Consider the following 24,194-nt stretch of genomic DNA (forward strand, 5'->3'; position numbering starts at 1 on the left):
CGGGAGTCGGAGCCGCGGTGGGTGCGGGCGCCCCTCCACTAGCCCCGCGGGGCTCCTCCCCCACCGGGCACCCAGGCCGAGGCCGCTCCCCGTGACTCCTGCCCCGGGGAACCCGTGGCCGGTGGAACCCTGCCCAGCCGGAAAGCACCCCGGCCCCCGGCCCGGAGCCCCTCCCCGCGGGAGCTCCCCGCCCCTGGACCCGCCGCTCCCCGGGGAGGCCTCCCCCCGCGCGGGGAGCTGCTTTCCTCCGGGTGGAAGCGCCCCCGCGGCTGGAGCCGTGCGCCGGCTTTCCCAGCGCGGGCCTGGGCCCGTCCGCCCCGTGGCGCCCCGGGCAGGCCCGACCCGCGGAGAGGCGGCTCTCCCCTGAGCGAGGGCCGCGGCCCGGGGAACTGGGCCCTTCCTGCGCGCGCTCGCCCGCGGCCCGCACGAGGCTCGCGGGGCGCCCGGCTCGGGGCCCAGACTGAACGGGGATTGGCTGGGGGCGGACACGGGCGGGGCGCGGGCCCAGCGCCGGGAGTGTGGCTGCGCCCGTCCTGCAGTCGGCTCGGGGGCACTTTGGCCAGCAAGCGGCTTTTACCAGCCAAAGTTCAGGGGCTGCCCTGCCTGCGCGTGAGCGTGGGCGCGGGGCCCCCGGGGGCCAGCCGGACCCGCCTAGAAAGGTCAGGTGGGGGTGTGAGCGGGGTGCGCCGGGGTGCCCTCCTCGTCTCCGATCTCACCGCGCCGGGTGAGGGGCTCCCGGGCGCTGCCGAGTCCACAGTGCGGGCGATGGAGCCGAGGAGGCGGGACTACTGCGTGGAGCGGCCGGTGCTGAGCCAGGGGCAGCTGGAGGCGCTGGGACGCCGCGGCTTGGCGCCGGGTACCCGCCGCTGGCGCCCGCGGCTGCAGTAAGGCTGAGGGCAGGGCCGGGGCACCGGCAGGGCCCAGGTGGCCCCTGTCCCCAACACCCGCCCTGTGTGCCCAGGTGCTCCCGCGCTCGGGCCCGAGCCCTTCTGCTCCAGCACCTCCCAGTTCTGGCCTGGCTGCCACAGTATCCCGTGCATACCTGGCTCCTGGGTGACCTGTTGTCTGGCCTGAGCGTGGCCATTATGCAGCTGCCACAGGGTGAGTCACCCTCAGCCCCCGTCCCAGCGCAGACCTGAAGCCGTGACCCCTGCCCAAGGAACTGTGGCCCCCGGTCACGGGTGGGGATTCCCTCACCCTTCAGAGGCCCTGCCTCCAAGCCTACCTCGCCACCACTCCACCTCCAGGCCTGGCGTACGCCCTCCTGGCCGGACTGCCCCCCGTGTTCGGCCTCTACAGCTCCTTCTACCCTGTCTTTATCTACTTCCTGTTCGGCACTTCTCGGCACATCTCTGTGGGTGAGTGGGGCAGGCCTGGCCTTGCAGAAGGCTGCCCACATCCCCCATGGGAGCCGGTGAGGGAGGTGAGCAGGGCAAGAGGGCCTCAGGGAAAGGGCGGTGCTGGTTCATCCCCGGGCAGGACCAGGCCTCTGGCCCTGGGCACAGATTCAAGGTACCTCAAGGCCCGGGCGCCAGGAGGATGTGGGTAGGTGAGACATCTTGGGGGGCTCAGAACTTGGCAGGGGCCTGACCAGCCACCCCACCTTACACAGGAGGGTGGTCGTGGGCATGTGGACACAGGTGGGCCAGGGTCGGTGATGCTCAAGGGCATCACCAGCCCTGCATCTGTTCATAGGCTGTGGTCTGGCCCTGGGTGTCTACAGGCCTCTCTTAAGGACAGGGTTCCAGGGTGGGCAGCGCCTCGCCCCTCAGACCTGCCCCCGCTGGCCCTGCAGGCACCTTCGCTGTCATGTCAGTGATGGTGGGCAGTGTGACAGAGTCCCTGGCCCCAGATGAGGCTTTCCTCCAGGCCGAGAACGCCACAGTCAACAAGACAGCCAGGGACGCCACCCGGGTGCAGGTGGCCTCCACGCTCAGTGTCCTGGTCGGCCTCTTCCAGGTGCCGAACAGTCGGGGCACCCGCCCCACCGCACCCCACTGCGTGCCTGCCCCCCCATCCCCCTCTCCCTCCCGCCCTGGGCTCTGCTCCAGCCCCCCCAGGACCCCGCCACCCTGACTGCCCTGGGCCACCCCACAGGTGGGGCTGGGCCTGGTCCGCTTCGGCTTTGTGGTGACCTACCTGTCAGAGCCCCTGGTCCGCGGCTACACCACAGCCGCCTCTGTGCATGTCCTCATCTCCCAGCTCAAGTATGTATTTGGTGTCCACCCGAGCAGCCGCTCCGGACCCCTGTCCCTCATCTATGTGAGTGAAGGAGGGAGGCGGCGGGGGTGCCCAGCCTGTGGGGCAGGCTGTGACCAGCCTTCCCGCAGACAGTGCTGGAGGTCTGCCAGAAGCTGCCCCAGAGCGTGGTCGGCAACGTGGTCACTGCAGCCGTGGCAGGCGTGGGGCTGGCCGCGGTGAAGCTGCTCAACGACAAGCTGCAGCACCGCCTGCCCGTGCCACTGCCCGGGGAGCTGCTCACGGTTAGAGTCCTGGCACTGGGCAGGCGAGGCGCATCCCACCAGGCGGGCATGCAGGACCCAAAGGCCAGCTCCATGGGTGGTGGGGGGTTCCTGGGGCTGGGGCCGCAGCAGAAGGCCCGCACCGGCATCTCCCTGCCCTGACTGACTGCACCACCATGCCCAAAGTGGAGGGTCTGTCTCAGCCTGTTGCCGGCTTCCCCCCACCCCTCGGGTAGTTTGCTTCAGGCCTCCCCAGCCACCCCCAAAGTGGTTTCTCAGTCCCCCTTGCTGACAATATCAGCACCTTCCCCCGACTCTGTCCTCTCCCCAGCTCATTGGGGCCACCGGCATCTCCTACGGTGTGGGCCTGAAGCACAGATTTGGGGTGGCTGTTGTGGGCGACATCCCTGCAGGGTGAGCCTGGCCCCTGTCAGGTGAGGGAGGGCTGGGTGGCCACCGCCTGCCTTTGGCCTCACAAATGCCCCTTGCAGGCTGATACCCCCAGCAGCCCCCAGCCCCCAGCACTTTGCAAAGCTTGTGGGAAGCGCCTTCACCATTGCTGTCGTGGGGTTTGCCATCGCCATCTCACTGGGGAAGATCTTCGCCCTGAGGCATGGCTACCGGGTGGACAGCAACCAGGTCTGGGGGACAGGACATGGGACACACAGGGCAGCCAGATGCAGGAGACCACCAGCCCCAGGGGATGGAGTGTCAGTGGGATGCAGGGAAACAGCAGAGAGGTTTGCTGGGGCCGGTGGGAGCGGGGCACGCAGGACGAGCAGCCAGCCCCTGGGGGCCGTCAAGGCGGGTGGAGGTGGGGGCCCGGGCCCGGGAGCGGGCACAGTGGCCGGGTGCCGCAGTGCGGGCCCCTCACCCCTGAACCTCCCCAGGAGCTGGTGGCCCTCGGCCTCAGTAACCTCGTCGGGGGCATCTTCCAGTGCTTCCCCGTGAGCTGCTCCATGTCGAGAAGCCTGGTCCAGGAGGGCGCTGGGGGCAGCACCCAGGTGGGCCTCAGGAGCGGGCGTGGGGGTGCGCTGTTTCACACCCTGCCCAGCCCAGGCTCGTCCTGCTCACCCACCCCGCCCTCAGGTGGCCGGAGCCGTGTCCTCCCTCTTCATCCTCGTCGTCATCGTCAAACTTGGGGAGCTCTTCCAAGACCTGCCCAAGGTGGGTCCCCACGCCCACTGCACCCCACCAGGCTTGAGGGTGTGCTTGGGACTCAGAGCGGTCAGTCAGGTCCCAGGTGAGGCTCAGGGATACAAGGTCCTGCCCCGTTTCTCAAGGCTGAGATCTTTTGGAGTCAAGGGTCAGGGTTGTTGAGTCAGATCCAAGCTGGCTGGTCTGGGGTGGGTGGGGTTCCAGTCGTGTGGGGTGATGCCCGGGTCCCTGGGGGCGGCCCAGCTCATGCCGGGCCGTCAGGGCAGCCCTGAGGACGGCCCCCACCCCGCAGGCAGTCTTGGCAGCCACCATCCTCGTGAACCTGAAGGGCATGCTGACGCAGGTCACGGACATACGTGCCCTCTGGGAGGCAAACCGGCCCGACCTGGTAGGCTCGGGGCCAGGGGTGGAGGGAGCTGCATCCCAGCCCCCGTGGCCCTCTGGACCCTCTGGCTGCTGCCCTTCTGCTTTCAGCTCATCTGGCTAGTGACCTTTGTGGCCACCATCCTGGTGAACCTGGACCTCGGCCTGGTGGTCGCGGTGGTCTTCTCCCTGCTGCTCGTGGTGGCCCGCACGCAGCTGTGAGTCCCCCTTTCGGTCCCCCATTTCAGCTGGTGAGGTCCCAACTGGCTGCTCAGCCTTCTCCCGTCTTGGGCCCCTTAGTACCCCTCACTGCCCTGTTTCCAGGCCCCCTCTGCTTACTGCCTCCCCCGCAGGCCCCGCTACTCTGTCCTGGGGCAGGTGCCAGGCACGGACATTTACAGAGATGTGGCAGAGTATTCAGAGGTGAGTGCTGGGCCAGGCAGGAGGAAGGCCTGGGCGGGGTGGGCCTCTGTCAGTCCCGCCCACACTGGCAAGGCCACCGGGCTGAGGGCACTTCGATCCCTGGGGTTTCAAGGGTGGAATTCGGGTCTGTGACCGCACTCAGAGTAAGAGGCGTTAGGAAGGGACAGAGATGGGCCTGGGGCAGGGTCTGCAGGAGGCAGGAGCACCAGCCTCAGCCTGCAGAGCAGACCTGGGTCAGGAATGCCCAAGGGGTGGGAATCTGGAGGCCCCGGGCGGGGGACAGGCTGTTCCTGGTCTGCTCAGGGGGGTTACTGACGCTCCATCGTCCACCCCCAGGGAAGCCTCATGTCAAGGGCCGGGGTTCTGAAATGAAGTGAGCCCACCCCCCTGACATGGAGCCCTAAAGTCTGAGCACAGTGTGATCAGGCTCAGATGGGCAGACGGGGAGGGCCTGTCGTCAACCCAAATGTGAGCAGAAAGCTGGCCTCCCCGGCCGGGCTGGGAGCTGGGACGCAGCCAAGGAGGGTCTCTGTGTCCAGGAGCAGAAAGAGGCCACAGGGCCGGACTGGAGACCCAGAGGAGGCCTCAGGGCCCCTGAAGCCTGGCCTCGGTGGGGCAGGTGCAGGACGAGGCGTCAGGAAGGCAGGCCAGCCCCAGGCCTGCTCAGCTGGGGCGCAGGGGCTGGTCCAGGCACAGGGTGGGGGTCGGAGGCCGAGAGCGAGAGGCAGCCAGGAGAGGGCAGGCTCAGCCCCTGAACCCGGCCCCCCAGGCCACGGAGGTCCCGGGCGTGAAGGTCTTCCGCTCCTCGGCCACCGTGTATTTCGCCAACGCTGAGCTCTACAGTGACGCGCTGAAGCAGAGGGTGAGGCCGGGGCCCCTGGTGAGGGGGTGCGTGTCCGAGGGCCCCCCACCCCACAGAGCCCATGCCCTCCCGCCTGCCCTTTGCCTGCAGTGTGGCGTGGACGTCGATCGCCTCATCTCCCGGAAGAAGCTGCTGCTCCAGAGGGCCCTGGGGTCTGGGCGGCACAAGGGGACCCTCCAGGAACAGGCAGGCCCCGGGCCAGTGTGCCTCGCCCCGCCCTCCTCCCCCCATGCCCCAGGGACCCCCCTCGAGGCCCCTGGCAGGTCGGGCTGCCCACCCCCCGGAGCTTTGATCTCCTGCCTGTGGGCCAGTGAGGGGACTCTCCCATTTATGGCTGCGCCTGGAGCTCTCAAGACCCCACACCTCCAGCCTGGCCGCCCTGGGGCCCCAGCCTCAGTTCTTGGCCCAGCTACCTGCCCACAGCCAGAAGGGGACGCCAGGCCTGTCTGCCGTGCCACCACGTGGCAGCTGGGAGAGCTCTTTACTGTCCCTCTCCTGGCCCAGGCCGCCGCCTGCGAGGACACATCTGCCGCCAACAACGTCCACACCAGCATCAGAGACGCCGAGAGTGGCTGCGAGGACTGCAAGGCCGAGGCAAGGCTGGTGGGAGAGGGCGGCCGCGAGCTGCAGGGAGGGGCGCCCACTACGGCCCTCAGGAAAGCCACGGGCTGGCAGCTGTGGGTTCAAGGCTGTGCCGGTGGCAGGGATGTGGGTGGCGAATCAGAGGCTCTGGGGGCCCTAGGGACGCGCCACGGCATTCTGCCCGTTGGCTCGCTCTCCTGCTTGTCCGAGGCCTGGGCGCAAAACCTAGAATTTGTAGAACCTACTGGACCCCAGTCTATGCCCCCAGGTGGAGGGACGTCTTGGGTGTGTGGGAAAAAGCGGAGTCGGTGAGGGTGCCAAGCCCAGCTCGAGGCCCAGGCGGGCCCAGGCATCTGTGCGTGCGCGCACGTGTGACCTCTGTTCTGTCCTGGGGCCTCCCACTCACCTGGCCTATCAGTACCTATCAGTACCTCTCCTAAGTGTCCTTGCAAAGCAGGGTCCGGGAAGTCTCAGCAGTACCCGCACATCTGTGTGTGTGCCCTGTGCGTCTGAGAGTCCCCTCCTGCGTGTCCCCTGCAGGCCCTTTGTGTGGGTGTTTCCGTACACAACCCCACATCCGACCCTGTGTGTCCCTCGGTGTCTGTGAGTGTGCCCTGCGTTGCCCCTCACCTGCACCTGGTGCCCCAGCAGGTGAGCACAGGGAATGAGCCGGAGGAGATGGCAGCCAGTGGGCAAGGCGCTGCCCAGGCCCCAGGCACACCCACCCTCAAGGCCCTGGGCCTGCCTCAGCCGGACTTCCACAGCCTTGTCCTTGACCTGAGCACCCTCTCATTCGTGGACACCGTGTGTCTCAAGAGCCTGAAGAACGTAAGGGCAGGGGCAGCCCGAAGAAGGGCCCTGGGAAGGACAGGCTCCTTGGGCCGCACCCCGATGCCATAGCGGCTCCAGCAGCCCTCCTGGCCTCTGACCCCTGAACCCTCTGAGCTCCCCCCAAAGTGCCCTCCGCCCAGCCCCACCTGCCTGAATGCCCTTCAGGGCCCCTGAGCCTCTCTCTGGGTCTGAACCCCTTTTCTGCCTTAGATTTTCCGAGACTTCCGGGAGATCGAGGTGGAGGTCTACATGGCTGCCTGCCACAGTGCGTGGGGTGGGGACTGGGCATGGTTGGGGAAGTGGTGGGTCTCCCCGCCGAGGAGTCTGCCTGGAAAACGAGGAAAAAACTTTCTCTGAAACCGGAGGTCAGAGGTGTCCTGGGAGCCGGGGCCCAACGGTCAGAAGTGACTGGGGGTTTAGCCTAGCCAAGGTCGGGGTGAGGGTGAGATGAGGTGACGCGGGCCAGGCATGCTGCTGGTGACGGGATGGGTTCCTGGTGGTCCTAAGCATCAGGGGAGACCTTGCCCGCAGCCCCAGTGGTTGCCCAGCTCGAGGCTGGGCGCTTCTTCGATGCATCCATCAGCAAACAGCACCTGTTTGCCTCTGTCCACGACGCGGTCACCTTTGCTGTCCAGCATCCCGGGTCCGGCCCCACCAGCCCTGTCATGGTGAGCTGTCCTCTGGGCTGAGCTCCTTCTGTCCCCAGCTCCACAAGGTCCTCCATCCTGGATGTCTGCCCCCTTGAACCCCCTGCCTTTACATGAAGCTGTGCTTGGGGACGGGGGCTGCGGACCTGGCGGGGGGGTGGCATGTGTCCTTTGGAAACCGTCAGGAGCCTCCTCTCCTGTGCCCACCCAGGTCACCAAACTCTGACCATAGTGCCACCCTGCCCACCCTGGCCTGCACACAGGTGTACCCCAGGAGTCTGCCTCGCACACACACGGCACGAGGGACGGAGGACCTGGACTCCGAGCTCAGTGCCCTGGGTCCAGGACGGGGCGCCGGCAGGTGGGGGAGGCGGCATTCCAGCTTCAGGAATAAAGACTTTCTCACTTAACACCAGGCTCTGCTCTGCTGTGGGGGAGCCTTGGTCAGGGCTGTGGGGGTGGTCCAGCCCTGGCCCCTGACCCGTATGTCCCAAAGTAAGGACTGGAGTCTGAAGCCGGGGGGCAGGTGGGGCAAGGGGAGGGCGCAGCAGGAGGGGGAGCTGGGGGCCCAGGGTGCACCCCAGTCCAAGCTCCCCCAGCCACACACAGCCCTCGGTGCCCGTGTGCTGGGTGCTTGGGAGGGTGCACCCTGGAGGATGCAGGCAACCAGCTGGGGCCGTACAAGGGTCCATGGGTGTTCCCGGCTGCATTTGGCTGTAAGAATGTGCTGCACTCATCTCCTCAGGAAATACCTGGCACTTGGCTAGGTCACCCGGGCTTTGCAGGTCTCTGGTAGCCAAGATGCATTTGCTGACTTGGCTGTAAAATGCCGACAATGGCCGTGTGGCCCCCAAGGGGCCAGCCGAGCCTCAGTGATTAAGGTCGGGGCCAGCGTCAGGGTCTCCCCGTCAGCGGCAGGAATGGCGGTAGTTCCCCTCCCACGGGTTGCCCAGTGGGCATTAAATGAGTAAGAGCCGCCAGATGCCCGCAGTGGTGCGTGTCACCTGCTTAGAGCACACAGGCCCGTCCCCGAGCAGGCGCTGGGCGCTGTGCTGAGGGAGTGGACAGAAGCTAACCCGCTGTGGCCGTGGCTCGCATCGGTGCCCTGCCCTGTGTTCGCAGGTTGCCTGCCCTCCACCCCGGACTGAGCCCAGGAAGCTGGGTTCCTGTGATGCAGCGTGTGTCACCCCTGCACTCAGTGGCAGCTGCTGGTGGCGGCCCCAAGGGCAGGGGGCTAGGGAGCTGACCATCCAGCCCTGCGAGCATCGCCAGGAGTGCCAAGGCCCCAGGGATTGCAGGGGGCCTGTGGGAGGGGCCAGGGCCTCACAGGCCGGGTGGGCCTTTGGGTTAGGAGTAGGGCCCCCACATTTTGAGCTGTGGGGTAGGCTGGGCGTAGGGGACCAGCGAACTGCTCTGCTGGAGAGCACATTAGGGGCCATGGGCACAGGTGTTGGGCAGGGAGAATGTAGGGGACGTGATCCAGAGCCCCTCCAGCGCCGGGCCAGCTGCCCAGCTCCTCAGGGAAGGCTGTGGCCCACTGGAGCCCGCTTCCTGGAGCCAGGCCGCCCCGGGGGAGGGGTGTTTGCCCGTTGCCAGGCGCCCGGGTTCCAGACTGACTGCGGCCATGCTGCTCACACCGCCCTTCCTGCTCTACCTGCTGCTGGCCATGCCCACCCCCTCCCACCCCTGGGCTCGGCCCCTGTGGTACCAGGTGGGGCTGGACTTACAGCCCTGGGGGTGCCAGCCAGAGATCCCGGAGGGTTGCAGGGGCAGCCTGGGCTGCCTCAGCCACTGGGTGGGCCTGGGGGTGAACTACATCTACCCTGTGGCTCTGGCCACCCTCGTGGCCGCCCTGGTGCTGGCGATCGGGTGGGTCCTGCAGAGGTGCTTGCGGGCTGCGGCCAAGGCTGAGGTGAGCAGGCTCCCGTCCCCACCCCACCGCCCAGCGCCCCCTCCCTCCACCCCGCTGCCCCCCTACCCTGTGCCGCCCCTCACCACACCTCTCACTCCCGCTCTTGGTCCGATCTTCAGCGTCCTTCGGTGACCGCGGACCCCACTGGACCTTGGAAACGGCGAACCCCGATCTGTTCCGACCGCGCCGTACTCTGCAGGGCCCTTCATATGCTGGATGCCCTCCTGCTCCAAATTGAGGGCCACCTGTGGCATCAAGCCAGCCAGCAGAGGCCCCAAATAAAGGGGACTCCTGCCCAGAGCGGGTGACCCGACCAACGCCTCTCTCTGCCTGGTGGCCAGTCGGGGTGGGGACGGCCTGAGGCGCTGGGCCTTCTCTGCTTTTAGAGCCAGCAGGCCTGGTGAGGCCTCGCGCCCAGGCCACAAGCTGGCTCAGGCTGCTCCGCGGCCCCCACCAACTGACCCCTCCTCCCCAAGTTCCCGCCCACAAATACAGCTGCCACCCTGGGGCTCCTCAGGGCCCCCAGTGTCGTGGGAGGAGATGGACCCTCAGGGCACACGTGGGTGGTCCAGGTTGGGTTCCCCAAGGAGAAAAAGGGCCTTCACCCCTTCCCCACCTCCCTTCTGCTGTAGCTGGTCCAGCTTGAGTGGGTGCTGAGACGTGCATTTCTATAATCTCTGTTTTATAAAAAGTATAACATTATGAATTCAAAAATAGAAAAGTGAATTCGAATAATGAGAAAAGAAATCATGAGAGATTACAAATGATAATGTTACGAACTGGGTCACTGTGCCGCAGAATCCAGAACAATGACACATTTCTGGTGCTTCCTGATGCGTTTCTGTAATGCCTCCCCCTCCATTTTCTGGTTGCTCTCTGATGGCCTCAGCACAAGACGAGGAGTTTGCAATCTGGGGAGAAATACCCTTCATACAGAGAGTGGAAAGATAATTCAGTCTTCCTTCTAACATGTTTGATTGAAATTTGTTTTAATTATTGATAGTTCAGAAAATCTTTTTCTCCTGATCGGTTTGATAGTGTCCCGTAAGTGGTCTGAATGGTTTTCAGATATGGGAAATTGCCATAAACTTTCTTTTGTATGGAGCTTTATGATTCAGAAGGGTTTTCCAAGAGGAACAGGTCCACACATTTCAAAACTGGTTTTCCCCACAATTTTTCTAGCACTGGGCACTGTGGGGCAGGTTTTAAATGCAATAGAAGTGGAACACACCACATAAATATGTCCCTTTAGCCCCAGAACCCGTGTGTCCCTACAGTGGACTTGGAGACGTGCTGCCCGGGCCCTCTTCAGAAGGCAGATGGGCCCCCTGAGCTGCAGAGCTGCTCAAGGCTAATTTGCTTCCTTGGCCCACCCCATCCCTCCCTCCCTCCGAGGTCCACCCTAAAGGACTCCCTGGTGAGCACCCTGAACTCCCCATTGGAGCCTGTTTCTTAGAGAACCCTACCTGGCACCCTCTCCAGCCCACTCCCCTCTTGACTGGACGCCAAATGCCTCAGCCTCTCTGACATCCCCTGCACGAGGGGAAATGGGATAGAGTGGGATCTGGAAGAGGACAGACATGCTCATTACTACCTACATTTTGCAAGTGTTCCAAAATACTTGACCCGATGGACACAAGCTCTCCTGAGGCCCAGAAGCAAAGGGAGTCTCACTGGCCGGTTAGGGCCCCGGCTACGATCCACAGTGTTCAGTGAGCACCTGTCTGCTATGGTATTGTGGACTCCAGGATCCACAGGTAAGCAGAACAGAAGTGGCCCCTCCCTCAAGCACTCACAAATGGTGGAAACAGCCCTAAAAGGCAATTACTCTGTAGAGAGGCATGCTGGCCCAGGCAGGCTGGGGCCAGGGACTGAGTGCACTGACCAGGGGAGGACGCTGCTCAGTTAGGACAACCGCATGCCAGGGCCTGATGGGGAACAGACCTTGACCTGTTCTAGGAACTAGGAGGTGGTCATGGTTTTGGGGGAAAGGACCCTTGGGCAGCTGGAGGAAGCAGGCTGGGATGGGCAGGGGTTGGCGGCTTCCAGGGAGGGCATGGTGCACACAAGAGCAGCCCCTTCAGCTGTCCTATGCTAGAGTATGTGGCAGAAAAGAAGCTTGCAAGTGGAATTAAGGTTAAAGGCCTTAAGATAGGGTGGTCATCCTGGATTGTTTTGGTGGGCTCAGTGCAAGGGCATGAGCCCTTAAAAGTAGACACAGAGGACAGAAGAGTAGATCAAATGCAGTGTGAGAGGTGCCTGATCTTCTGCTTCTGGTCTTGACGATGGTGGAAGGGATCCTCCACTATCTAAAGACCCAAGAACTTCAGGTGACCTCCAGAAACCAGGAATGACCCTCAGGTGACAGCCAGCAAGAAAACAGGATGTCAAGAAATTGGAAGGCTCATGCCCTGCCAGAGGGAATGTAAAATGGTGCTGCCACTTTGGAAAATAGTTTGGTGGCTCCTCAAAAGGCTGGACATAGAATGACCATAGGACGCAGCAGTTCCACACCTAGTTAGATCTGAAAAGAGTGGAAAGCAGGATCTCAAACAGTTACTTGCTTTGCAGTGCTATTAACAATAGGTGAGAGGGGAACAGCCCAAGTATCCCTAGGGGGGTGGGCAAATGACGTTATGCTACATGCAATAAGTGAAACACGAAAGGACAAAGACATAAACAGGCATATTAAAGATGTGAAGAGTGTAAGTAAAACTACTCAATCACCATCCAACCTAGCAGATAGAAAGGCACTCCAAGGAGCTGAACAAGTGAAATACTTTCACAGGCAGAAGAGAGAGGAGCAGGACAAGGAAGTTACACTGGCAGAAAAATGGGTGGGTTATTGCAATGTCACTTTGCTTTAGTGGACAGCAAGTCTATCGGGCAGATCACCTGACCGGTGCCGACGGGAGACTCCAGACTGACAGGTTTAAGATTCCATTTGGGGAGTTGAAATTGCAGTTGAGTTGTTTTAGTTTGGTGACATGGGACTTAAGATAAGCAACATAGAGTTTGTGCCTGTTGTCTTGTCTTTAACAAGAAATCTTTTTTGATCCCACTTATTGAGGTACCTAGAAAAGACAAGTTCACAGAGACAGCATAGAATCTAGGTTATCAGGGGCTGGAGAAGGGTGGAAATGGCAAGCTGTTGCTTAATAGGTACACTGTTTCTGTTCGGGATGATGAAAAAATTCTGGAAATAGTGATGACTGCACAACAATTTTGAGTGTAAGTAATGCCACTGAAGTGTACACTTAATAATGGTTAAGATGCTAAATGTTATTTATATGTCAGCCCAGTTTGAAAACATTAAAAAAGAGCATAAAAAGGCAACGATCTAGAAGAATAAACCCATGAGTGTATTAAATAAATACAGAGAGCAGGGTGAGGGAGTCAGAGCCCTCTCGGCCAGCCTGGCCACAAGTTTGAGAACTGCGGGAGTCTCACAGAGAAAGAGGGCCTGGTCAAGAAACACTGCTGCAAAATTCAATTTGCAATTTAAGGAGCAAAGGGATCTTTTGGCCTCCCCTGACTCCCTGTGCAAGTAAGTTCCAGAAGATCAACTTGAGTCCTGGAAGACTTGCCAAATTAGTGCAATCGCTGCTTATACTTGACCTTTCAGTGGCATTTTCTTTTCCCCAGCCCCTTGAACCGCACCCTTTCCGGGCAGCTATACCACCATGCTTCCTGTAGCCCCACAGTCCTTCCCTGTGCAGCCCAGGGCAGCAGTGGTGGTGGGGAAGGGGGAGGTGGCTGGATTCAGAAATTCAGGGTTTGAGGATTTTGAGAGAGAAGTCCAGGATGGCACCTAGATTTTTTACCCTGAACAACTGGGTTAACGGAGGAGTCATTACTGAGATGAAGCCAATCATGGGAGGAACAGGTTTGGGAGAGAAGGTGAAAGGTTCCACTTTAGTGTGTGTGATCCAGGTGTCCCTTAGCCCTCCAGGCGAGGGGGCGGGTAGGAGCCATTGTATGTGGATGCTGAGGCCATGAGGCTGGATGACAGCCAGACGGGAGTCTTGACCTGGAAGGGAAGAAGTGCCAGGCCCTCTCCCTGCGTCAGTGCTGGGGGGTGAGGTGGAGCCGGCAGAGGAACTGAGAAGCAGTGTCCAGGGAGGCAGGACTGGAAGAGGACCGCATGGGAGCCTAGCGGTGGAGAGGAGCGTGGTCCGGGGATGCAGCAACTGGCCGAGCAAAAGGAGGCCACTGGGTTTAGCAATGTGGAGCTCACTGGTTACCTGGACAGGTGTGGCTTAGGAGGGGTGGAGGGGTTTGGGGGAGAATGGGGGGAGAGGAACCACAGGCAGTGGGCTTGCTGCCAGAGGGGGCGCCGAGGGGGCTTGTGTCCCAGGTAAGGACACAACTACATGTCGCGTGGGCCTTAGCTGGCCAACCCAAGTTCAGCTGCTCGTCAGCTGGAAAGACCGAAACTGGAGGGACGGGTGCTGGTGGAAAGGAAAGGCTGCTTTGCTCAGGAAGCCCGCGGCCCCGAAGGTGGTGGGCCAGCGTCCCCAGGCCATCCCCGGGAGTGCCGCGCGCCGGCATGAACGCGCCGCTAGCGCAGGACGTGGGTGTCCGCGCCGGGGACACACGGGCCCTCTGCGCCCCATCTGCCCGATCTTCCGGGAAATACGAAACTTCCAAAGACCAAAGTTTTCAAAGTGGCAAGATGGGCTAGCTAGAAGGTTCTCTTTCTCGTCGTTTTTCAGCCCACAAAGTACCAACAAACACACCCTTGAGCATTCCCTGTGTGATTCTGATAAAAGAAGGCTCTAACCGTGACTGACTTCTGGGAAGATGACGCACACAGCGCGCGACGCCCGCACCGCAGAGGCCGCGCGGGCGGAAGTGGTTTGGGCGGCGGCGCGCTGCGTAGGCGACGGCCTGAGCCTGGGCCTGGGCTCTGCCCCCGCGCGGACTCCAGCTCGGGGCGCGGCCTGAGTTGCGGGTGGGCGTTTTCCTGTCGAGGAGGCCAGTCTCACAAACCGTCTCTAAGCGGTTCCTCTTTCTTGGCGATACACCGTTAACCCCTCCGGCCTCCTCGGAAGCGCCTCGCGGCCCGGCTCCCACCGCGCGTGCGCCGCCAGGTGTCCCAGGGTGCGCCGGGGCCGGGCGGTGGACGCGCGGTGGACGCCGGGCCCGCGAGCGAACAAGACCGCCTCCGCCAGGGGGCGGGCGAGCGCCAGGTCTGCGGCACTGCGCCTGCTCCTCAGTCGCCGCCGCGTCCACTGTCCGCATGCGCGGCGCGGCCTAGCGCCGACTGCAGCGGCAAGATGGCGACCTCCGCAGTTTGCCGGGCGGCGGGCGCCGGGGCGCGAGTGCTGCTGCGCGCCCGCCGCTCGGTGAGGAGGGGACGGGGAGGGGACACGGGGGGCTGGAGGGGGCGGGGCGGGGGGCTGGAGGCGCCGGCAACGGGGATGTGGGCGGGCGGGCGCGGGGTCAGGGCCCGCGAAGGTCACGGCCCTGGGCCGGGGGGCGGCGGCCGCCTGGGGCGCGGGCTGCGGAGCGACCCCCAGCCCGGGCTCAGTGTCGGCCGCCCCTCCGCAGTCCGTCCTGCTGAGGTCGTCCGCCTCGCGTGGCGCCGCCACCTTCGCCCAGGCTCTGCAGGGCGTGCCGGAGACGCAGGTCAGCCTGCTGGACAATGGGCTGCGGGTGGCCTCCGGGTGGACCTCGCAGCCCACCTGCACGGTGAGTGGGGCGCCGCCCCCCGCGGCTCGGTTGTGACCTTGGGCCCGAGGTCTCTGGGATTCGGGTCGGCCCTGCTCACTCCCAAAGAATTGCCCTCCGGTCCGACCCCGACCACTCCTGGACTTGTGGGGCAGTTCTCAGCACAGCTGGCACGCATTTGGCATAGGATGGCTGCCAGGGTCTTTTCCAGCTTTTCCTTAAGCGGCCCATTTGAGAGAAGTGATCCTGTCTCCGTTTTTCAGTGAGGAAAATGGGGTTCAGGGGCATTGATTGCCAGACGCTTGGCCTAAAGTCATAATCTGCCTGCTAGACCAGGTGTGCGCTTGCAGAAGAAATGCGTTTGAAGATTCCATTAAAAGGAATGATTTTCCAAAAAACAACTCAAAATCGACTCAAAGGTAGAAATTTTGGCTAGATGAATGAATAAGTGAGGAGATACTCTGGTATATAATCCTGTCTCTCCTCCCCACCTAAACACCCAGGGCCAAGTAGTTTTGTTGGTAAGTTCTATCAGTTTTCTGGGACAAGCAAGGTCCTGTGATATGAATTGTTACTGCACAGCTCTAAAGGTGATAGGCAGTCTGCTTATTACGTGTGCGTGGCACCTGTATAAACCAACCCGAAGCCTGCTGAGCTTCATAGAGAATGCTGTACGTCACGGGCTCCCAGACGCTCTGGAAACCCGGCACTGCTGTGCTGTACTCCCAGACGAAGAATGCTCTCAGTTACAATCAAAGGATATCAGGGATTGTAAAATGAAGCTTGCTTTCTAAGATGTTAGCTGTGGGTTAGGTGTTTGTATAAGAATTTATGTTATATGTACAGCAACATCTTAGAATATTAGATGGGAAAATTTTGAGTCAGCTGTGAACAAATAGTAAATTAAAAGACCAAATCTCCAGGACCATGTGGGGTGAGTGGTGTGTGTGTTTCACGGCACACAAGGAGGCTATTAAAATTATGATTCTCTCCTGGGGTCTGACCAAACATTAAGTGTGAATGAAGGCTGCTTTCCCTAATATGATAAAATGTTCAGTGTCTAAACCAATAAATAGTCTCCCTTAGTGGTGAAGGGACAAACCATCAGAACAAAAGCAGATATCATTTTTAGAAAGTAGCAAAGTCATTTGCAAACAGTGTGTTGCTTGTCTAGGACAAAAAGAAAAACCTAAGGATTAGAAAGTGAGAGTGCATTTAGGATTCGCTGGCTGATGGGTCCCAGTGAGTACCACAGGTAGGGACGCCTGGGAGGCCTGGCAGCCGGGCAGGAAGCAGAGGCCGTGCAGCTGCGCCTGCCAAGACCACTCTCCCCAGCCCTGGGATGGGACCCCTTGCCTGGGGCTTGCTCTGCGTCCCCCAGGGTGGGGTACGAGTGTGGCCGGACGCTTTGCTACCTGTGGCTTCTTGTCCAGGTTGGGGTGTGGATTGATGTTGGCAGCCGTTACGAGACTGAGAAGAACAATGGGGCAGGCTACTTTGTGGAGCACCTGGCTTTCAAGGTGAGGTGTCTCCCCGGGCTTGGGGCTGCCTGTTGTCCCTCCTGAGGGTGCAGGTCAGTAAAGTCCACCTTCTCAATTTGGGGCTTCAACTGGGGGTTGATCTCCGGTTGTTCTGTAAGGAGCCATGCAGACTTGGCCTCTCTTGAGTGCTCACCTATCTTGGGTCCCTGCACAAGGTCCCCAGAGGCAAGAAAACCCCAGGGGGCCACAGGAAGCCCACCTTCCAGAGTGGCCAGGCCTGTGTTGTGTGCATGTGCATTTGGAATTGTGGGACACACATAGATGCACACGTGCCTTGTAACAAACCCACAGACTGGGGCAGGCGTGCGTTCGAGGGGAATACTCTGCTCTGGTGGGATACGGGGCATCTCTTACTTGCAGGGGTGAGGACTGAGCTTGCTGGAGGGTGGGGAAGGTCACCATGTAGCTGGCCCATGTTGGCACTAAGTAGAGACTTTGTTCAAGTGAATGAAAAAAATGGAGAGGGCAACATGGGATGGGCAGAGGTGTGGCGTGGAACAGGTAGCCCAGCCAGTTGCGTGTCACGTGTGTGTGCTTGCAGGAGTGGCGCGGGGTGGAGTGGGCTGTGTATGCCCATGACTGTCTGGGACGGTCACCAGTGGTTGGCTGTCTTGGAGCCTTGGGTTTCAGGCAGCACCGTCCCTGGCCCCCGGCCGTGTCCTTCCCATGGGCCCCTGCTGCTGTGGCTCACTCAGCCCAAGGCCTGCTTAGTGCTTAGTGAGCACGCCTGGGCCCTGCGTCCCCAGGGTCTTCACTGAGGGAGGAGCCTGCGTACCTGTGGTCCCACGGGGACTGTAGCATCTGAGGATGGAGGTCCTGGGGTTCTGCGTGGCTTCTGAGTGTCCCATTGGTGTCTGGTTGCAGGGAACAAAGAATCGGCCAGGCAGTGCCTTGGAGAAGGAGGTGGAGAGCATGGGGGCCCATCTTAACGCCTATAGCACCCGGGAGCACACTGCTTATTACATTAAGGTGCTCTCCAAGGACCTGCCAAAAGGTAACCTGGAATGGGCAGGGGTTGGGGTGGGACTGCAGGGGTGCGGAGGACAGGCTCCCAGGAGCCTGTTGCCGGGCCAAAGGGTACGGTTACCCTCAGAGTGTGTCACCTTGCACAAGGCAGCCAGGGCCCCCAAGCCTGGGGCCTTGGCACTGCTCCTGCTGTCCAGGGCCCACCTGGCGCCAGCACTGTCTTTCCTGCACGCAGCTGTGGAGCTCCTGGCTGACATTGTGCAGAACTGCAGCCTGGAAGACTCTCAGATCGAGAAGGAGCGTGACGTGATCCTGCGGGAGCTGCAGGAGAATGACGCATCCCTGCGGGACGTGGTCTTTGACTACCTGCATGCCACAGCCTTCCAGGGCACGCCTCTCGCCCAGGCCGTGGAGGGGCCCAGCGAGAACGCCAGGTGAGCATCGCTGGGCCTGGGGTAGGAACTGTTCAGCCGCCCTTGGCGAGATGGTTGTAGAGTTGCCTGCCCGTGCCGGCTGGGCTCTGCCTCGGGTGACCCGAGCCTCTCTGGTTGAATGTCTCGCAGGAAGCTGTCTCGGGCCGACCTGACGGAGTACCTTGGCAGGCATTACAAGGCCCCCCGCATGGTGCTGGCAGCAGCTGGAGGTGAGTGGCAGCTCCTGAAGCCCGGCAGTGGTGGGTGGGTGGGCCCTGTCCCACCACAGGATGGTGGTGGGGTACTGGTCCCCCAGATGAGAGGCGTTTCTCAGCCCCATCTGGTCTGAGAAGACCCAGTTTGCAGGCTGGTGGGAGACGGGTGCCTCCAGGCTTGGTCCCTGTCGCCTGGTCACTGGGTGTGTGCTGATGCCCGTTGGATAACAGACTGGGGCGCACCTTGACAGGGGCACATGAGCAGGGGATGGTGACGGGGCTCATGGAGGTGAGGGTGCCTTTGAAGCATGTGTTGTTTGAATGGTGGTGGCTGATAAGGTGGGGAGTGGGGTCATGGCCCCATATGTGTGTTAAGGCTTGCTCTGCTCTGCTGCTGTTGGGGGCTGGGACATGGGCGTGGGGAGAGGCAGAAGGAGCAGGGGAGAGAAGTGGGTTGGCTTTGCTGGTGGGAATGTGTGGGTGTGGACATGGAGGGCGGAGCGCGGGGTCAAGGGCCTGGGTGGGTGCAGGAGACCAGCGGGAAGAGCCCACTGTGGTTTTGGGCCAGTGAACCCAGAGCGATTCGAGCTGCTGACGTGTTGGGCCTCACTGAGCCCAGCAGGGTCTGAGCTTGGGGAAGGAGAGAGGCACCTGGCGGGATGTCCTCGGGGAAGGCAGCCGAGTCCCTGTCCCGAGGCGAGGCCAGCAGGATCCTGAGGGCCCGGTCCCTAATGTGACATGTTTTTGTGCCCTGTCACCTGCCAGTCCCTCCATCCCCCACCCCAGGACAGCAGCCAGGGTCTGCTCAAGGAAGGGCTGCACAGACGAGGCAGGGCAGGTGGCCTTTGCCCAGGGATCCTGTCTTGTCCTCGGTGTGGGCGAGAATCTGTCACATGGGAGGGAGTCTGTTTATAAGCTCAGCTGCTGGTGTGTCCCCAGGGCTGTGGTGGGAGCAACTTGACCCTGAGGGGCCAGCCCTGCCCACAAACAGAGTCAGTCTGTGCAAGACTGTCCGCCTCTCCTGCCCTGGTGTCACGTCTTCTGCCCTCTCCACCAAGATGGCGCACGGGGTCCTCCACCTGTGCATGGTTCCCCCTCCCCGTGCCTCGCACCCTGGCAGGCTAGTGAGGCTGCTGTGTGTCTCAGCAGGGGTGGAGCACCGGCAGCTGCTGGACCTCGCCCAGAAGCACTTCAGCAGTCTCTCTGAGGCCTACACGGAGGACGCCGTGCCCACCCTGGCTCCGTGCCGCTTCACTGGCAGTGAGGTGGGCACCTGGTGGGGCTCTCAGCCAGGGCCTCTGGGGGACCTTGCATGACTGCAGAGGTGCTTTGAGCAGGGCAGGGGTCCCATGGCTCCGCTCACAAGCACATGTTCACACATGCATGCCTGCACCCAGCCACACTTGGTGCCCTTGCCGGTGGCCTATGCTCTCTGGTACCCCTCAGCCTTGCCGTATACTGTTCCAGATCCGTCACCGCGACGACGCCCTGCCTTTGGCCCATGTGGCTATTGCAGTGGAGGGGCCTGGCTGGGCCAGTCCGGACAACGTGGCCCTCCAAGTAGCCAATGCCATCATCGGCCACTATGACTGCACTTACGGGGGCGGCATGGTGCGTGCCAGGGGCGGGCAGGGACCCTGCCTTGAAGGAAGAGAGGGTGCTGGGACTGTGGCTTCTGCCCTGTGGGGTCCGGGTGTGGGCCGCGGGTGCTGACCACCCCTGCCCGGCAGCACCTGTCCAGCCCGCTGGCTTCAGCCGCTGTGACCAATAAGCTGTGTCAGAGCTTCCAGACCTTCAACATCTGCTATGCGGAGACAGGGCTGCTGGGTGCGCACTTTGTCTGCGACCGCATGAGCATCGACGACATGATGTTCCTCCTGCAAGGCCAGTGGTGAGCATCCCCCGCTGCTGGGGGAGGTCAGGGCCTGTGGGCAGGTTGGGGAGGCCAAGCAGCACGCGCTGCAGAGTGAGCAGCCACCTGCCGCCCTAGGATGCGCCTCTGCACCAGTGCCACGGAGAGCGAGGTGGGCCGGGGCAAGAACATCCTCAGAAACGCCTTGGTGTCTCATCTGGACGGTGAGTCCTGCAGCCCAGGGGTGGCACGTGGCCACCACCCCTGACTTTGAAGGTCCTGCTGTTTGCCTCCCCACCCTCAGGGCTTAGAGCCTCAGGTGCAGGGGTGGGGGGTCGGGTCAGTCATTGTTCAGTGCAGGTGGTTGTAGAAGTGAGGGTTGTGATCCGCTGTCACACCACTGTCCGTGGGCCAGCCCAGAGCTGGAGGTCGGGTGTGACCTGTCAGTCTCCCCGGCCCCGGCAGGTACCACTCCTGTGTGCGAGGACATCGGGCAGAGTCTCCTGACCTATGGCCGCCACATCCCCCTGGCTGAGTGGGAAAGCCGGATCGCGGTAACACAGGCCCTGGGAGGGGTTCTCAAGTCCCAACCTGGCAGGCTCCTGCGGGCGTCTCCAGCAGGGAGCCGTGATAGGGGCGGGCAGAGGCACTGCCGGCCACGGGCTGCTGCCCCATGGGAGCCCCCGATGGGGGGAGATCCCAACGGTTGCCCTTTGGGGGAAGGGCAGTGCCTGGGGGCCTGGGGGTGGCTGGGTACGGTCTCCTGGCCACAGCGGCCCCCGCTCCTGCCAGCCAGCATCTCTGTGCCTCACTCCACAGGAGGTGGATGCCCGCACGGTGCGTGAGGTCTGCTCCAAGTACTTCTACGACCAGTGTCCCGCAGTGGCTGGGTTGGGTGAGTGGCCTACAAGGCCTGCTCTTTGTCCTTGTCCCACGGCCGTTCTCGTGGCCTCCCCTCTGCCTCTGCTTGCCCACACCCCGGCCTGCACTGGAGCAGCAGATGAGGCCCCCGAGAGGCTCTGCCTAATGGCCAGGCTGCCAGGGAGCTCTTGCTCAGAAAACCTGTCCCAGCAGTTCCCTGCCTGCTTGCCAAGGTTCCTCCATCAGTGGCCCCCGCCCGCCAGGTAACGGACACCCCCCCCCCCATGGATGGGGTGGGGCCCCGGCAGCCAGAGCGTGAAGGGACAGGCTTGGGGCCCCGAGCAACGTTCTCTTCCCTCTTGGCTCAAAGCTCGCCTTGTGCTGCTCTGGGCAGCTCCCGATCGGGTGGGGCACAGGGCCAGGTGTTCCTGTGCAGGCCAGGAGCCCCACCCTGATGCCCTGCCCATTCCCCACAGGCCCCATCGAGCAGCTCCCTGACTACAACCGGATCCGCAGTGGCATGTTCTGGCTGCGCTTTTAGGCAGGAAGGCTGTGCCGGCCTCAGGAGGGCGGGCCAGGCTCTGGGTCCCCAGTCACACCACCTGGCACTTCAGACACATGCCGCATGGCCCCACCAGTAAAGCTGTGTGTGTCCAGAGCTGCGTGGTCCTCTTGGCGTTGCCGTGGGGTTCCCTGGGCCACGGGGAGGGGGAGGCAAGTACTGTGTCCCCTGGACCTCTCCACCTTCCCACAAGCGACTGTGTCTTCAGCCAGGGGCAAATGGGGCCATGGCCCAGGGGCCGGAAGCTTGTGAGCCTGCGGGAGCTGCAGCCAGATGTTTCCACTTAGCCACATGCCCCTAGCCTATCTCCCAGGAGTGGGGTGTGGGAGTCCCCGGGAGCTACAGGCCCAGCCTTTGTCGTGGGAAGGGCCCTAGCCTGGGTAGTGGCTTGGCTCAGGTGGGAGCCCCCTGCCCTGGGCCCTGTGTGCTGCCTCTGCAGACCCGTGGTACCTGCTTGGACCAGGAGGGACCAAGGGCTTCCCCAAGGATGCCTTCTTCATTGGCTCCATCCGGGAGGATGGCCTGGGGCGCAGTGTTTCCACTGGTTTCTAGCTGCTGCCTGGACAGGCAGGGCAAGAATCCTTTGCCTCAATTTGCCGCTGACTCAGGCTCCCAGAATATCCCTGAGCTCAGTGGGGCCTGAGCCCCTCCCCCAGCCAGGTCTGTCCCAGGCGAGTCCTGAGCTGCAGGCCCACAGGCCCCTCCCTGTGTAGCCGAGGCAGCTAGGACCTGGTGGAGCTTTCCGCTGTCGGGGGCCCTGCCACCTGGGGGCCTTGGTCCCTGGGCAGGTGGGCCCATCTCCCTACGCACCCCCACCAGCTATCAGGCTCCTTGGGAACCCAGGCTGGAGACAGACAAGGGAGGGCCTGGCTGTCCTCGGGGCTGCGGGCAAGTGGGAGTGGGGTCCTGGGTTGGGGGCTATTTGGAAGCCCCCATGTCTTGGCTTTGCTGTAACCAGAACAGCCTCAGAGTGCCCCCACTCCCCCGCCCGCCACTCTCCTGTTTGCTCACAAGTTGTCGATTAGGAAATGCCTATCAGGTGCCTCCTAGAGCCCAGGGCGGGGGTCTCAGGGCCTCCTCTGTGACAGGCTGGAGAGCACAGACTGACAGGCCCCTGGGTGTTTTCAGTGGCGTGTGGCACAGCAGGGGTGGCGAGCCCCGAGTCTGTCGCCCTGAGTAGGCTCGCGGCCGCTGGGGTCCGATTCCTGAGCCCCAGTCTGTCCCCTTGGAGGCTCCAGGTGTGCAGGACTTAGCTGGCCTGCCCTGGGCGTGATGTGGCCCCAGGGAACTAATCTCCCCTCTGGCGGCTTGGGGAGTGACTGGCCAGCCTGAGGTGCAGCCCCAATGGGCAGGTCCTGTGGTGACCTGAGGAGCTGCCCTAGGGCGGGGCAGAGGTCACAGGAGGAGCTGGATTAAGCTGCCAGGGCACTGGGAGGGCAGAGGATGACCTGCCGGGCCTGGGCTGTAGTCACGGTGGGCCTGGATATGTCCAGGGCAGAGGGCTGCGTAGGCCTGGAATCCTGAAAAGACGCCTCCATTGGGGACAGATACGGTGCCACCTGGCAGAAAGTGACTGAAGCCAAGGCAAGGAAACGGGCAGGGGAGTGGGTGAAGGGCTGCGCTCGCCCTGCTACCCTGATGGGAGAGCTGGCCTGGGGCTGTGCCCAGCATGTGCCTGCTGGGGTCAGAACCGGAGGGCTCCGAGGGTCACACACCTGCCCGGGAGCCCCCTGGAGCCCCACACGGCCCATCCCAGCCTTGCTCCGCCTCTCAGCAGCCTTGGCCGCCCCCTTTGACCCCTGACAGCAGGCAGCCTTTCCTTCCTGGAGGGGCACCTCATGGCTCTGATGGTTGGCTGAGTCCCCTTTCAGCTAATCCTGCAGTTTCCCCTCAAGGCCGGCCCTGCGTGTTGTCCGTACGGCACGCTCCCACTCTGCCCTGCTCTCGCCAACCTTCGCTGCACAAGAGGAGGTCGGGCAGGGGCTACCTCTGACGAGAGCACAGCTGGCTCCGCTGCTCTCGCCTGCAGGACAGCTCCAAAGGGTGGGGGTCCTGGGACGCAGCTGAGACCTCGACCTTGGAAAAAGGTTCTGGGCCCCGTGGGTCACAGCACTGCCCCGTGGTAAAGGGGGTCGCTCTGAGCTCCAGCCTCTGGGCAGTGGGGAGGTGGCAGCAGAGGTGGCCATAGCAGAGGCCTGAGGCCTGGAGGAGTTTCAGATGCACAGTCCCCGTCCGTCCCCATTCAGCCAGCGGGCTGCAGGACAGAATGGTACGCAGGAAGGGCCAGTGGCATAGCCGTGGGCCTCCCCGAACTGTCCAGGACAGGCAGAGAAATGGGACTGTGCCCCTGAGTGTCTGCCACGCTGTCATTCCTGAGCAGGTCTGCATGTACAAGGACACCTCGGGACAGGGTCCCTGCCTTTGTGTGCCTGCTGAGTGAGTGGGGTGGGAGCTACTGGGGTGGGCCTTGAGGGCTGTGGGGGCCAGGCAGACAGCTGCGCCTGGAGGGGCCTTCAAGCAGAGACTGGAGGAGGGGACTCTGGCGGGCCGTGACGACACACAGGTCTGGGGGCCTGGCCCGGGGCAGGACAGGCCACCAGAGGGGACCTAGCCAAGAGCCGGTGCACTCTCACTGTAGATGGTCCCAGCGGGCACAGCTGGATGGCATCTGCCTGGGACATTCAGAGCATGGTAGGGGGTGCAGGGCACTGTGGTGGACACGCGTGCAGACTTGTGACAGATTCTCTCCCCCGACTTTCCCCTCCCTGGGGGTCGGGTGTTAATCAGAAACAGCCCTGAGGGGCCTTGCTTTCCCACGGGATCCTGAGCCCCTCATCTGCTGAGGCTGCATCGCGTGCCACAGGGACGGCG

General features: G+C 62.5%; 3 protein-coding genes across 10 annotated transcripts; all 3 read left to right on the forward strand.

Moving 5' to 3' along the window:
- The first annotated feature begins 180 nt into the window (after positions 1–180).
- Positions 181–7,753, forward strand: SLC26A6 (solute carrier family 26 member 6). 5 transcript variants are annotated; one of them, XM_057487926.1, is made up of 20 exons: positions 181–884; positions 962–1,101; positions 1,248–1,358; positions 1,796–1,959; positions 2,098–2,262; positions 2,331–2,483; positions 2,794–2,876; positions 2,954–3,101; positions 3,353–3,466; positions 3,552–3,629; positions 3,913–4,008; positions 4,095–4,201; positions 4,337–4,406; positions 5,176–5,268; positions 5,359–5,454; positions 5,773–5,862; positions 6,502–6,678; positions 6,892–6,946; positions 7,213–7,349; positions 7,592–7,753. In XM_057487926.1, exons 1-20 carry the CDS (start codon positions 766–768, stop codon positions 7,736–7,738), a joined length of 2,343 nt encoding a protein of 780 aa, XP_057343909.1. In that variant the 5' UTR covers positions 181–765; the 3' UTR covers positions 7,739–7,753. The 5 variants fall into 5 exon arrangements, with proteins under 5 accessions (XP_057343909.1, XP_057343904.1, XP_057343919.1 ...); XM_057487921.1 differs by having other exon boundaries at positions 5,176–5,454; XM_057487936.1 differs by lacking the exon at positions 1,796–1,959 and having other exon boundaries at positions 2,335–2,483.
- A 134-nt stretch (positions 7,754–7,887) lies between these two features.
- TMEM89 (transmembrane protein 89) lies at positions 7,888–10,007 on the forward strand. Its single transcript, XM_036877577.2, has 2 exons — positions 7,888–9,240; positions 9,360–10,007. Exons 1-2 carry the CDS (start codon positions 8,953–8,955, stop codon positions 9,546–9,548), a joined length of 477 nt encoding a protein of 158 aa, XP_036733472.1. The 5' UTR covers positions 7,888–8,952; the 3' UTR covers positions 9,549–10,007.
- A 4,134-nt stretch (positions 10,008–14,141) lies between these two features.
- LOC118908330 (cytochrome b-c1 complex subunit 1, mitochondrial) lies at positions 14,142–21,419 on the forward strand. 4 transcript variants are annotated; one of them, XM_057487980.1, is made up of 13 exons: positions 14,147–14,588; positions 14,794–14,934; positions 16,347–16,433; positions 17,319–17,448; positions 17,656–17,854; positions 17,984–18,063; positions 19,195–19,313; positions 19,516–19,659; positions 19,779–19,939; positions 20,039–20,124; positions 20,366–20,454; positions 20,720–20,795; positions 21,238–21,419. In XM_057487980.1, exons 1-13 carry the CDS (start codon positions 14,520–14,522, stop codon positions 21,300–21,302), a joined length of 1,446 nt encoding a protein of 481 aa, XP_057343963.1. In that variant the 5' UTR covers positions 14,147–14,519; the 3' UTR covers positions 21,303–21,419. The 4 variants fall into 4 exon arrangements, with proteins under 4 accessions (XP_057343970.1, XP_036733471.1, XP_057343963.1 ...); XM_036877575.2 differs by having other exon boundaries at positions 14,150–14,588; positions 19,198–19,313; XM_057487987.1 differs by lacking the exon at positions 19,516–19,659 and having other exon boundaries at positions 14,142–14,588.
- The last annotated feature ends 2,775 nt before the right edge of the window (positions 21,420–24,194 follow it).

The sequence above is a fragment of the Manis pentadactyla genome, chromosome 1 (assembly GCF_030020395.1).
Source record: "Manis pentadactyla isolate mManPen7 chromosome 1, mManPen7.hap1, whole genome shotgun sequence".
In the NCBI taxonomy this organism is placed as follows: Eukaryota; Metazoa; Chordata; class Mammalia; order Pholidota; family Manidae; genus Manis; species Manis pentadactyla.

Excerpts from the sequence above, each read along its gene's own strand:
- LOC118908330 (XM_057487980.1), top strand. The coding sequence starts at position 14,520 with ATGGCGACCTCCGCAGTTTGCCGGGCGGCGGGCGCCGGGGCGCGAGTG. Across the intron at positions 17,855-17,983 it reads GGGCCCAGCGAGAACGCCAG|GAAGCTGTCTCGGGCCGACC; the intron begins GTGAGCATCGCT and ends AATGTCTCGCAG. Across the intron at positions 18,064-19,194 it reads GGTGCTGGCAGCAGCTGGAG|CAGGGGTGGAGCACCGGCAG; the intron begins GTGAGTGGCAGC and ends TGTGTGTCTCAG.
- TMEM89 (XM_036877577.2), top strand. The coding sequence starts at position 8,953 with ATGCTGCTCACACCGCCCTTCCTGCTCTACCTGCTGCTGGCCATGCCC. Across the intron at positions 9,241-9,359 it reads GGGCTGCGGCCAAGGCTGAG|CGTCCTTCGGTGACCGCGGA; the intron begins GTGAGCAGGCTC and ends TCCGATCTTCAG.
- SLC26A6 (XM_057487921.1), top strand. The coding sequence starts at position 766 with ATGGAGCCGAGGAGGCGGGACTACTGCGTGGAGCGGCCGGTGCTGAGC. Across the intron at positions 4,009-4,094 it reads AGGCAAACCGGCCCGACCTG|CTCATCTGGCTAGTGACCTT; the intron begins GTAGGCTCGGGG and ends TTCTGCTTTCAG. Across the intron at positions 5,455-5,772 it reads AGGGGACCCTCCAGGAACAG|GCCGCCGCCTGCGAGGACAC; the intron begins GCAGGCCCCGGG and ends CTCCTGGCCCAG.